The following is a 14,053-nucleotide window of genomic DNA, read 5'->3' on the forward strand; positions in this document are numbered from 1 at the left end:
CTGCCAATATTTTCTCCTAGTGCCAGGATGCCAACAAAGTTAGCAATGCGCTACATAAGTCATAGACAACAATAATAATACTTACCAACATTTAATAGGCTTGTAACATGGTACCATGGCACTCCTAAACCAAGAAGACGATGGGAATACAGGGACATAGGAGTAAGGTATTACTTACTCCGAGGGAAAAATATAATGCAATATGGTGGGGTCAATATCTAACCTCAGCTCAAATGAACAACTTAAGGCTGCTGGTGAGATTTTCCATTCTGTTAAAATTAATGCTTGTAGACAAAATATTTAGTTTCTAAAAATATGTTTTAAAACAGAAAGACACAGCACAGGCAAACTCACACAGTTTACCTTTGTATTTATCGCAAACACTGCATATGAACATTTCCGCTCATGAACAGATATGGTATTAAAGGCTGAATTTAGACAAGACAAAAAAATGTACGCTAGAAAACCCATCTTTCACTTCATGTGAAAAAGAATTATTAGACCAAGTGCTCAAGGTTCATTCAGACTGGCAGTATATTTTTGTATACGTTTTCATAGTGTGCAAACCATTAACTGTGCCTTGAAGTTTCAAAAGTTCCTCAAAATACTTTAAGTGAAGTTTCCTATGGGTCCCTCTGTAAATGTGTCTTTAATTATAGGCCAAGTCCTATTGAGATCCTGATCTCCATCACCCTTCCTCAGGGCCAAAAATATTCCATCACTCCCCACCTCCCTTTTCATAGATGTAGTTAATTAATGTGTGTACAATTAATGAGGACAGGGCTGGCGTTTATTGTGTACACAATAAACACACTTCTCCCTTCCGAGACCCTGTGTCCTTAGTTAAAGACATATGCATCTAAGTTCAATATGTTAAGACAGGAAAAATAAACCTCTGATGATCTGCCATTGCCCTGTCTCCCATCCATCACTCTAGTCAGCCACAGCCTGATTTACTACACACTGAGTAGCAAGGAGTAAGTCATACCATGCTCGTTTAAAGTTCTACTGCATTGTATCTTAGCACGGACACAGTATATGTCAAGCGCACACATTTACAAATAAACCATCTTAAAAGTAGAGGCATTCAGTCAGAGGGCCTCAGGACAAGGAAGTAGGATTTATGAATAACATACCTGGGGGCAGACCTGTCGGTAGTAGTCTTCCGGTGAGAGTGACTGCTGAGTGCAGGAGGCCAGGATCTTTGCAACCACATCACATTTTCTCCAGTCTGCTGCGGCCGCCTCAGCATCAGAGCCTCCAGCAGTCCCTCCTTCAAAGGAAAGATCAAGAAGACTTCAGGCTTAGGATGTGAATCAAATATTCAAGCGCAACATATTGAAGACTTTATTGATCAATAAAAATTTAAGGGTTGAGAAAAGTACCAACACACACCCAGGAGGGGAGGAGTTGGAAGCGGTGGGAGGGGTATATGAAACTTGTTTGTTGAAGGTATGTGCCGTCCTTTGGGCATTGGTGACTAATGGCGACTCCATGACATTTGAAGGATAGCATTATCGCGGTATCATTTCTATGTGAAAATGATAAGGCTTGTAAGTTCTTGCAATCAATAAGGAGTTATCACTGTTGTCCTAATTTTCTCTTGATTAATGCTGGTATTTTATTTATAAAGTGTTATATAACGCGAACCAGACCCCAGAGGGTATCAGAGCGCTTAACTTTTAGGATCGTTGTGTTACAGGTTACATCAGTTACAAGAGCATAGTAAGGTACAGTAAACAAAAATAAAGTTGCGAGAATTTGTAGGAGGGCGGGGAGGAAGGAGCTTTTTAATAGGGAGACGAGGAGGAACTGTGTCCAAAGTCTGCTGGGTAGGTGACGGTCGAGGGGGAAACCAAGGCCAATCTCCTCTATAGCTGTCTCGCAGCTCCACTGGGCATCAGCCATTTTGCTCAGGTCTCAGTGTTCAGGAAAACAGTTTTGATTTGATATGATTTGAAAAGTTTTATATAGTGCTGGCTAAACCCGGCAGTATCAGAGCACTTTACCAGGGGATCGTAGCGTTACAAATTACATCAGTTACAAGAGCATAGTAAGGTACAGTAAACAAAAACAAAGTTGCAAGAATTTGTAAGAGGGAGGGGAGGAAGGAGCCATAGCAGGGAGACGAGGAAGAACTGTGCCCAATGTCCGGCTGGGTAGGTGACGGTCGTCGGTGAAACCAGGGCCAATATCCTCTATAGCTGTCTAGCAGCTCCACCGGGAATCAGCCATGTTTGCTCAAGTAGATAGATAGTCTGCAGTCGAGTAGCGGAAGAACATGTCCCCACTAGAGAGCAGAGGTGAAAGAAAAGGGGGGTGGAGGGGAGTTAAAAACAATCCAGAGAAGGAGCTGGGAGCTGCCATTTAGGCTGCCGAGGAAACGAAGGCAGAGGTGGCTGCCATTTTAAGGTCAGGCACATCAAGTCCAGGCCTCTGTAGATCCCTATGTAGGCCATGGTGAAGCCCGGCTTGTGCCCACCTTGGATCAGATGTGGTGGCTTTTAGAGCTTGCAGCGGTTGGAGACAGAGTCAGAACCATCAAAGGGGGTGCCCCAGCACCTCAAGCTCCGAAATAGGACCAGGTCCGCGGGAACCAGCATGGCTCGGGTGCTCACAGGCCCGGGCGTCGCAGCCCCGCACCCAGGCAGAACCGCAGTCACTTCGGGTGACCCCGTCGAGAGCAGCCATGCCACTGTTCCCAAGATTCAGGTCGGGTAGTGAGCAGGGGGGATGAAGGACTCACCAGGAAAAGTTTCCAGAACTCTGGGCAGATCCAGATCGACGAGTTGCAGTCAGCACCGGAGACCAGAGAGACAACCTGCAACATCCATTGCAATGTCGGATAGACGTCTTATTTAGATAAGAGACTCCTCCAATGAAGGCTCTTTACTTTACACAACATTTTTATGGTTGCTCCCTTTAAGCTTATTTATGCATTACATAGAAATACGAATTACATTAAAGACGTATGAAAAGTTTAATGAAGACAAAGAAACACAACCGCACACCTCTTTGTAAGGAATTGCATTTGTTTTCATGTATTGTATTTTTATTAAAAGAGTGTCTAAATGTCGCAAAGCAGCATGGATTCAGAAAACATATCACTTTCAAATTACAATCAAAACTATGTGGCATGCCACTTTGTCTTACATTATTAGCACCAATTATTAACCTGTTATATGTAGATATTACTTTGCATTTGAGTTGATAATTAAAATCCTTTTCTTACTGAATCTGCATTTATTAATACCCATTAAAAAAAATTATTAGGCCTTGTATGCTAAATTCCCATTAGTCTTTGCAGCATTTTGGTCCTAATCAAGCAACAGAGAAGGGAGAGGCTAGGGTGCCCTAACACCTCAATCCCAATCCAAGATGCACTGTCTGTCCACAATTCATTCATTTGTATATCAAATTTACTGTGGGTTTCAGTAACAGTTTTGCAGAAGAAAATAAATACCGGATGGTATACCCCACAGTGACAAAATGAATCTTTGGCAAATCTGATTTTACTGACGCCTATCACCCCTCATGGGGAATAGGCCATCAACCAGGACTCTCCAGCCATTCTGTCCTGATCTGCAGTAGCTAAACTTTGTCAAACTTGTCACAACTGTCATCAATAGAGGAGGATATGTTTCCACGCAGAAGTTCCATAGTGTCTTGCGACAGAGATTTATGGGAGGGGGGCCTTCATTCTACCATGAGGGTGTGAATATCAATCTAGATGCCAGTAGTAATATGAAACCGACCTACTGTAAATTCAGGGAAAACACACAGTCATCATAGCGGTGTGGCTAGGGGGACATTAAGGGGAGTGATCTCTCCAATATAGACCAGGTTTCCTTCCAGATTGTCCGAATGGTTTTGCTTCCCCTCAGTATTTAAAAGTTTCAACCTGCCTGGCGTCACTGTGACTCTGAATTCTTGTGCAATAAGGATTTTAAAAGCAAATACTGGAACAAAGCAGGAATATCTGCATGAAGTTACTCTTAACAATGATTAACAGAGTAAACCCATTTTTAAAAAAAAGATGTTATATATATGTTCTTTCTGTTATACGTTAATGCATTCTAAGTATAATCTCTCGCTCTGTAATTATGATACAGTCTAAGACAATGCCAATAACAATAATGGGATCCTCTGCGTACTGCGTTAGCTAGCGCAAAGGCACATGCCAGCAATCCGCTTGTAATGCATACGCCCTTTTGGATAAATACGACTGAATGTTTAGCGAGCATTGTATTCTTGCCTCTTATGATATAAATTTGCCCTCTCACTGTATATATGCCATATTCATATTGCATGTTGCACAAACTGCTACTGCTTACACACAGGAGTCATTGTGTACTGTATTACCTTTAAATGAGAAAACAATAAAAAAAAATATACAAAAAAAAGCATAACCCCAATTTTTTTAAAGCAGCGCAGTGTCATTTTGGATTCTGGAACTGGGAGTGAAGGTGAGATATAGTGGAGCATCGCACGAGGTAGAGGCTTTTTTTTTGTCCTCATTTGCCATCTAACTCCTTTTTGGCGGGATCAGAAGGTTTTCTGGCGACATGCTGTCTCAGTTTTGCAACTGGTAGGGACAGAAATGGGATATCCGGACCACATCCCTAAGCATTAACACTTCAACCACAATGATCCCAATTAAAGCCATGCGGAGAAATGGAGGTTGCAGCCAAATAGACCAGTTTGACAACCGGGGCTTAGCATTGCCCAGGGATTGGGTCTTGGTGGCTTAATCATCTATAAATAAATCACCCCACACTTCTAGCCCGGCTTCTTTGATTGGAACTGCAAGACTATCCCCCAACCATGAAGGGCTTTCAGGAAGGTCCCATAGAGGCGTCCTATTACCAAAGTAACTTATTTTAACAGATTTGGTTAACTGGGCCCATATTTTTGCCACCCCCTGTAAAATCTTCAATTTGATTTTTTTAAAGAACTTGGGATCCCCAAATTTAAATAAAAAGCCGAACTGGCTAACCTCCTCTCCCTTAACCCCTTGCGCGCTAGCGGTTTTCCCGCTGTGTGCTGGGTTTTTCGAAAACCCGCGTTACATGACGAGCTCAGCTCGTCATCAGCATACGAGCGCCGTAGCTGATGACGAGCTCAGGGGTTAAGCAAAGTTGAATACAGAATCCCCACCCCAGAATCTGACAGCATTTTTAACAACATCCTGGCGTGGGTCAGCTGGAACGCCAATGCATAAATCTGGAGGTCTGGGGCTGCCAGCCCCCCCCTTTTCTCTGCGCCTCCTAAGCTTCTTCCAGGGAATTCTTGGAAGCTGCTTGTTTCAAATAAACGTGCTAATATCGGACTGTAATTCTTTTATTAGGGATGGATCAAAATATAAAGAAATAGTGTTAAACAAAAAAGAAATCTTAGGCAAAATCAACATTTTAACCAGGTTAGACCTTCCCAATAATGATATAGGAAGTTGTGCACACGACTGCAGCAATTTCCGACAATCCTTTGCAACAGCTGCGAAATTTATTGCAGCAATCTTGTTTATATCTTTAACAATGTTAAGGCCCAAATAACGCAACTTAGTACCAGGTCGAATATTAGTGGTAGATGGATTCCAATCCGGGTTCCACACCATCAACTCAGTCTTTGAGGCATTGATCTCATACCCGGACAAACTCCCATGAGGATGTCGTCTGCGTACAGGGCCACCCTTTTCTCCCATCCCCTATACACAAACGGCTTGATGTTTACATTGTCCCTTAGGCATTGGACAAACGGCTCGATATATAGATCAAATAATAGCGGGGAGCCCTGCCGCGTTCCTCTCGAGATGTTAAAAGGCTCAGATAAAGCACCATTAACCAAGATGCACGCCTGGGGGCTCTGATATAAAAGACTAATAGCCTGACGGAATCCCCCACCAACATTGAACTTGGCCAAGGCCTCCGACAGGTACAGCCAGTTCACCCTATCGAAGGCCTTGGTGGCGTCCAACGTAAGAACAGCCAAGGGAAGGGACTCCAGTGATGCCATGTTAATCGCCCCCATCAAATCAAAAGTTAGTTCATACAGCTGTCGACCCTTCACAAACCCCTTCTGATCCGAGTGCAAGATCTCAGGGGCTACAAGTGCCAACCTCCTAGCGAGAACTGCCTCAAAAATGTTATAATCGACATTCAAAATTGAGATAGGTCTATACGAACCAGGAGACAAGGGTGACTTTCCAGGTTTTAAAATCAATGTTATAAAGGCACTGTCCCAAGATGCTGGGGGACGTGTACCAACCTGTAGGATTTGATAAAATAACACTGCCAGGAAGGAGACTAGTTCCTGCTCCAGAACTCTATAGATTTCAGTAGGGAGGCCATCTGGCCCCGCTGCCTTTCCCTTCTTGGCATTCTGGATAGCTGACCTGACTTCATCCTCTGAGATTACACTATCCAGGATCTCACTCTGTTCAATAGATAGGGCCGGAAGGGTAATGCGGCTTAGCCATTCTTTAATATGCTCAGGATCCGGATTCTTATCCTCCTGATAGATGGATTGAAAGAAATCCCTAAAGGCCTATCTAATATCACCATCAGAGGTGTACAAAGCGTTATTAACAGTGATTGCATTGATGTTATTGCGGACCTGGTCCGTTTTGGCTTTCCATGCCGATAGCTTCCCTGCCCCCTCACCGTATTGAAAATGGGCAATCTTACTAGCCTCCCATCTTTCTAAGATTCACTGGTTTAAAATTGAACCTAATTGGGCCTTCAGAGCAAGTAACTTGCTACGGAGAGGCGTCAGAATATCATCTGCTGAAACCAGATTGGCATCAATGTCTAACTGGGTCTTAGCTATATCCGCCTCAACGGAGACCACTGCCTCCCTGTACTCCCTCCTTCTATAGGACACCTTACCTGTAATGAGACCTCTCAAAAATGCTTTTAGAGAATCCCATACAACCCCATTGTCTGCTGAACCTGCATTTACCCTCATAAAGTGCTGTACTTCGGTTTTAAGAAACAAAGCATTCTCCGGATGAGAGAGTAGGGAGCGGTCAAATGACCAGCTCCTAGCTGGTACTTTAAGAGGCATTACAATCTCTATAACTACAGCGGAATGGTCGGATAAGTGCGGAGGGAGGTATCTAATGCTCTTTACGGATTCTACTAATCTCTGGCTAATTAATATAAAGTCTATACGAGACTGATGATGGTACTTATAATTCCTAAAAGAGACACCCTGCTGCCTACCCGATCTTACCCTCCAAATATCCACGTATCCAAACTGTTTCATTGCAGCTAGCAAGAGGGTCCTAGATTTTGACGGAGTCAAAGATCGATTATTTTGTGATTCGTGACATCGTCGAGACCCGGTTCAGAGGGAGCGTGCAGATTTACAATCGGGTGCCTGGCGTCGCGGGCGGTGTGCCAAATACGCTTTCACCCCCCTCCCGAGGTCTATGTGGTGATATTCTCTCACCTCGCAAGTGTATTTTAATTTTTGTGGTCTCTAGAATCCAGAGACACTAAAGGGAACAAACCAAAACATTTTTTTTGTGTGGTCCCTCTCATTTGCCCTTTTTTCAGACGACTTAACTTTCACGTCCCTTGGTAGGGTGGGCCTTAGCGTGTCCATACCGCCGGGGTATAATTCACTATAGGTCCTGACGAATGGCAGGTAAATAAAACCGACATTGGCAGAAACATGTTGACCATCACTTAATATTATTGGAAACAGACCATTCAACCTAGATGGCCTAGGTTTCCAACACATTTTTAATATGACTTATTGATCACCCAATAAATTTTTTTTTGATACAATTAAGGCATTTTTAAAACTCACCACCTACACTTTCTTCACTCACTTAGATTGTCACCTAGCTCCCACATCTTCAAATTACCCGCTCTGCAGTAAATCTGGCGTTGAAGCACACTGGGGTGGTACTCTGTCACTCCCAATGGGGCCCAATGATGAAGCATGTCACCGACCAGGTCGATGAGTGAGGGCTTTCTAGACACACCAAATAGGTGTTTTCCTTTGTGCTTGAATACCCCCTGTTCTCAAACTAGTAACACTCTTTTATTGTTGTTCAGAGTGAGGCAATAACCCATCTGCCACCTGGATCTACCTTATAAGATATCAACCTGGTTTTTAACTGCCTCTTAAAAACAAAGACAACCCCTTAGTATTCATAGTTTGAGAAGTGGAGACTGCAAAGTCAATCCACTTATTTTTCTTTACCAGTGCCTCAGTTTCGGGCTTGGTCAAGTGGGTCTCCTGGAGGATAAAGACCTGCGCATCCATATCGCGAAGATACTGCAACAGCTTTGATACTGCAACAGCTTTCCAGCCCTAGGATTGGTACGCAGGCCATTAACATTCCAGGATATGAATTTTAGATTACTCATGCAATCTGACCCGAACTCCACCAAGCCCCAAATGGAACCTAAGAAGCCTAAGAATAATTATGTGATATCTTACCCCTAATAAGTGCAACAGAACGCCATCTGATCATTACAACAAAAAGAAACAAAACACTGGCAAATGAGGATTTTCTTATTTTTTAACCCCCCCATCCCCCCGCCTTCCCCCTTTCCCCCACCTGCACCCTCCGGCCCTCCCGTAGAGAATCCTCAGAGTATCTAACCGGATCAAGTCCAGTAGATGGCACCCCATCACAAGCTCCCGCTTGTCCACCCAAAGCCTGAACCATGCATACTACCGTGCATACTACCCACATGTACTACTTAAAAAAAGCAAATGTGACTCGTTTGTTTTTTTCCTTATTCTTCCCTTGATGAGAAGGTTGTAGGATGATTGGAGGGGGAGAGAACATGGCAGCAGTCGGCTGAACTGCCGTGGTGCTCCGTGAGTCAAGCTCCCGCTTCACTCCGCCCGATCCCTGAGGCAGTCAGATAGAATAGTTTTCAGCTACTGTAAACTATGCTGAATACGTAGCTAAGATTTATAACGTTTGAGAAGAAACTGCACTTTTCTCCCGCTTGTATCTCTGTCGGAGTCTTTTTTCCGTTCCCATGCCTGGGTTCCTCAGCAGCGTTCTCGGAGCTGACGGCTACAGCGGAGTGGTGACGGCGTTGGACTCGTCAGTTTCAGTTGGTTTTTCGCTGGTCCTGCAGCTGTGGTCCTCGGCCGCCCTGGAGTTAAGGAGAGGCAGGAAAGCTCGCAGTCTTGTGCTCGCGTCCTGCAGTGGGCTCGTGAAGGCCTGGAATATCCAGGATGCCCCCCTCGAGACAGTGGAGGGGGATGAAGCTGCAGAAAGGTCTGAGAGCGGTAAGGAGAGTAATGAGGGGCGCTTAACTGAGGCCACTGAACGGCCCACTCGTCAGACTAAGGGTAAGGGTAACTGTGGCCAGAAAAGGGGGAAGACGCCTGCAAAGACGCAGGAGGAAGTCTTTGTTCCTACTGTATGTCCTACCACAAGCAAGATTTCACCCGTAGTAGGCAGAAAAGCCTCCTCATACCTCTCGACAGAGGTCAAATCGAAGCGCACACGATCTAACAGTAGAAAAATTAAAGCAAAAGAAAAGGAAAATCTCAATACTGTTTTGGATGTGGGAACCAGAATTACCCCTTCCCCACGTTCTTATTTCAAGGCTGTACCCCAGGTATTCCACCTTCCAGAGTAACAGGACATGTCTGCCTCTTTGCCAGTGGCAACGGTTGTCATGGATAATACAACGGCTGTCCCAGCTTCAATATGTGTCCCTGTTGTCCCCGTAGTTGCCCAGGCCCCTGTTTTTGATCCTGCTCCTGTCTCTGTGCTTGTTTCTCACTTCAGCGCCTGCCTTGGCCCCCCTTTGGTAGCGACCGCACTGTCTCATTCTCCTGTTGATAGTCATTGGAGTATGGAGGCTTGGTAGAGTCTTCGCTGCATGAGGGGGGTCAGGAAGGAGTGGAGACAGCAGATGGGGTCGGGGGGCCTGCAGTTGATTTTGAACTAGAGGGGGATAAAGTGGTGGAATGCCCGCTTCAGGTCACGGTGCAGCAGGAAGCATTGGCTACTCCCTCTAGTAGTTGGTCAGGAGATGCGTCCTCTGACACAACCTCTGTTATCTCAGCAGCATCACTGATGGCAATGTTTTCTTCCTTATCCCAGGATATAAAAAAGGGGTTTGAGGAGTCCTCTAATATGCAGGCCGAGATTAGAAATTACTGCGAATCTCTTGATAACAAGATTGACGGGCTTGCATCGAGAACTGGTAAATTGGAGGACTCTGTGGCGGTGTTGTCTATCCACTTGGATAAAGCTGAAGAGGATATTATTAAACTCAAGAAGGAAGATCAGGCTCTCCTGGATAGGATGGAGGTGTTGGAAAACAATGCGAGACGGAGTAACATTTGTGTCATTAATGTGCCTGAAGGGTCGGAAGGCTCGGATGTTAAACAATTTATTACTCGTCTATTAAAAGACTCACTATGTTTAGACCAATCATTGGAAGAACTGGCTACCGACATTCAGAGGGTGCATAGGGACCCATTCAGACAGAATCCGCAAAGGTCTAAACCATGCAAAATTCTTGTCAATTTCCACACTTTACGCCCTTAAAGATCAGATTCTTAACCTGGCTTTGAAACAGAAATCTCTATCAGGGAAGGGGTTCTCTTTTCTCATTAGGTCAGATCTTGCCAGGGTTACACTGGAGAAGCAGTGGGAGTTTGGTAGGCGTCTTGATGCCTTTCGGAATTTGGGTGCGACTGCCCAGTTGAAGTTTCCGGCAGCGTTAAAGGTGATGCATAATAACAAGATGTTCAATATCAGGACTGTTCAAGCTGCTGATGAGTTGCTGTTATATCTGGGCAACAAGGCGTCTGCTAAATAGATTGAGTAATCTGTGGCTATTTCAGTAGTCAGGGTTGCGTTTCTTTTTTTGTTTTTTGCTTCTTTTCCCTCTTCTTTTCTCTTACTAGAGAATGAGGCTAGTGTAGCAAAAATGATCTAGGGGGATAAGAGAATAGTGGCATTCAGTAGAGGAGGAATATAATTAATAAAGAAAGAAGTAAAAACAATTGGGAATTGTAAAAAAAAAAAAAAAAAAAAAAAAGAGGCAGTGGCTTTTAAAGAAAATTACAATGGCAAAAAAAGCGCTAATAAAATCAAAGTTTATCATTATTATCACACCGGCACATGTATACTGCACCTAGCAAATTTATTGCAACTGGGAAAAACAGAATTTATCATCAAAGTTCAAGCAGAGCCATTTAAACTCACTTTGTTAAACTTTCTGGATGTATATATATTTTTTTGTTGCAATGTTAGACTTTTGGCAAACTATGTTTTACTTGTATGCTATTGAAACACTCTACCAAACATAATATTGTAAAATTTTGGAAGGGCGTAACACGCATAATTACAATGTGTAACCTGCGTTTAAGACTATTGAATTCATGCCTCGTCTGCATATTATTAATGGTAACATGATTTTTTCCAAACTGAAATATCATTTAAATTGAGGTCTTTAGCACAAAGATAGTCTACACATAAGTAGATGTTAATATCAACTTATCCTCTAATGTGTTTAAAATGTGCAGCACAATAGGCTGGGATTGTTAAAGTATTTAACTGAATTAGCAGGAAGCTTTGACTCCCTGGTGTACAACAGCCAAGGAGGGGTACAATAGACTTGTAAGCTGGATCACATTTGGGTCACTTCAAGTTTTGACACGCTCAGGATTGTTTCTTGAATTCAAAGCATAGGAAAGGGTTATTTAAATTTAAATTACTGAGACTGCTCCCAGGAGTAGCATTATGCTTGCATGAAGTTTTCTTTAGAATCAACCTTCTCAGTTGGCACGTCCTGCCAAGTCATCTAAAGAAAACACGCTTTTGCAATGCAATCGGTCTCGCATTTATGTGAGTTTAAGCTATTGGCATTGCAAATGACAAAGCCTTTTATTTCTTTTTTTTAAACCAAAACATAAATAAAAGGCATTGCAATTTTTAATACCAAAAGCTCAAACTTGCATACATGCAAAACCTATTGCATTGCAGGGAAATAGGAGTTCCTTTGAGCGTTGGTTTGTGCGTGTTAGTTGGATTGAAAAGGATCATCGAGGGATAGAAGAGGGAAGAATCTAGGTCTGTGCTGAATTGTACAACGAAAGGACAACTTCTAATGTGATCTCCCACTTTGCCAAATCACAAGGTTCTGGTAATATTTTAATACAGAATAAGGCCCTTAAATGTCTTCCTTTGTTATGTGTCCTCTCAGACTGTTTTCACGAACAGTAGAAGAATCACTCACTTATGCCCTAGAAGACGAGACTTGAAAAACCGATGTATCAATTGGGACTACGTGGATTTGGAATAATAATTTCCGAGGTAGTATCACCCTCTTTGACACATCAGTAGGTAAAATGCGTATATTATTTTTAAATAATTAAAAAGGAAACAATCAATCTTTATAAACCCACTACTTCATTACACATTATTTATTCATAAGTACCGGGTACTTTGAGGAGGAAGACACATCCAAAGAGTTCAACACTAAAATGAGGAACACTACCAGAAACAAAAGCTGCACTAAACTATCCAGTGATTACACTTCCGTGCATTAAATTAGTCTGCTCGACTATACTCGACATTTTAATTACAGGTTAGGAAGAATGAAATGGGAACAGCAGAGCAAGCAGCTGTAGATCATGAGTGAATAAGCCACATCTGCCTAAAAACAGAAACCACATCTCCAGGGAAGCAGTTCTCCTTTTCAAGAAATTTGAAAGTAGAACTTGTGGTGGGCAGTGTAATCTATTCGTGCAATATCATACATTGAGTCGCGTCTATCATTTGTACATATCCTATTTTATTCCTGATATTATCTAGGAGTCTCCAAAAAACGCTATCATCCTCGCAAAATAAAGCCCAGGAATACTCTGGGTGTGCAGAAGCTTTGCTGCCATCCTACAAGTATGCACAGCAAATGCTTAGCACGAAGTACGGTGAAAGAATATTAAACTCCACCTACATTTTAAAAGGTGAAGCACATTTACTGATGTGTCGCAGAACATGCTTACTGTATTAACCTCTTCCTAACAAGGTGTTAGCACTTTTCTGTACATATTAAGTATATATGCGTTATAAGGGTAGTGAAGAGGGTTATAAAAATATAGAGGGCACTCTGATAGCATGTTTTCTATTATAATCTTCAAGATATCTTACAACAACAAAAATCGGGAAAAATTAACTTTATTGTGAATGCAAATAATGCAAATTTAGAAATAATACTTTTTACTGGTAAATGGATGTAAATTTAAACAAAAGAAAAGGAATTGCCCATAACAATGTGGGAGCAATTCCAAGGTAAAGCTAGCCATGCTGCTTAAAACAATGCAGATTTCAGGAGATTAACAAATCGAGCACTAAGAGGGTTAATAAGATGGCGGAAGGGTGACTGATCACACACTCGGTCGTGGCGGGTACGATATCTGGCAGACAACATTTCAAATATCGGTGGCACCCGCTATTGGTTCACAATATCCTGGGAGGTGAAAAAAGTAACATCTTAGTTTTATTAATTGCTATATAAACGCCGCATCCAGGTGGGTTAAGAGAGAATAAGGCATACATTCCAAGGCAGTCATACTGATAGTGAACATACCAGTAAAATATTCGGGCCGGGATCCGAGGCTGCCGCATAAGAAAGTGAGTGAGAGCGGGGCTGTCTGTAACCCACGGTCTATGGATGGTGCGAAAAAAAAGCAAAAGTGAAAGCGAGAGCAGTCTTCACGACAGAGCCCACCCACCCGACAGTGCAGCGGACGTATATTGGAGCCGGAGAAGGCCGGAAGGGCGGCAATCATGTGTTTGCTGGCCCGGGAGTGATGTGCGCGCGGTCTGCTTTTTTCAAATCACATACTCGTGCTTGTTGCGCGCTCCTGCCCTACTCCCGCAAGGTGGATGCCGCCACAAGTGTGTACTTCGAAAAAGAGCTGAACGACGGCTAAAGGTCTCCTATGCAGTGCTTGCGCGCTGCGTAGGAGAGACTTAAAAACTATACATGTCCTCAAACGTTTCGAGCCATGCTCTGCCTACTAGATATTCAAATGTTAGTGATTCTGGAAGAAT

General features: G+C 43.2%; 1 protein-coding gene across 1 annotated transcript in view; it reads right to left on the reverse strand.

Annotated features, from left to right (window-relative positions):
• The window catches only part of TANGO6 (transport and golgi organization 6 homolog), a 579,124-nt gene that overhangs the window by 412,201 nt on the left and 152,870 nt on the right, over nucleotides 1–14,053 (reverse strand). The window contains exon 5 of the mRNA XM_086945772.1: nucleotides 1,137–1,273. Coding sequence (XP_086801898.1) covers nucleotides 1,137–1,273 — 137 coding nt within the window. The remainder of the gene's footprint in view (nucleotides 1–1,136; nucleotides 1,274–14,053) is intronic.

This window comes from Lissotriton vulgaris, chromosome 12 (genome assembly GCF_964263255.1).
Source record: "Lissotriton vulgaris chromosome 12, aLisVul1.2, whole genome shotgun sequence".
Lineage (NCBI taxonomy): Eukaryota > Metazoa > Chordata > Amphibia > Caudata > Salamandridae > Lissotriton > Lissotriton vulgaris.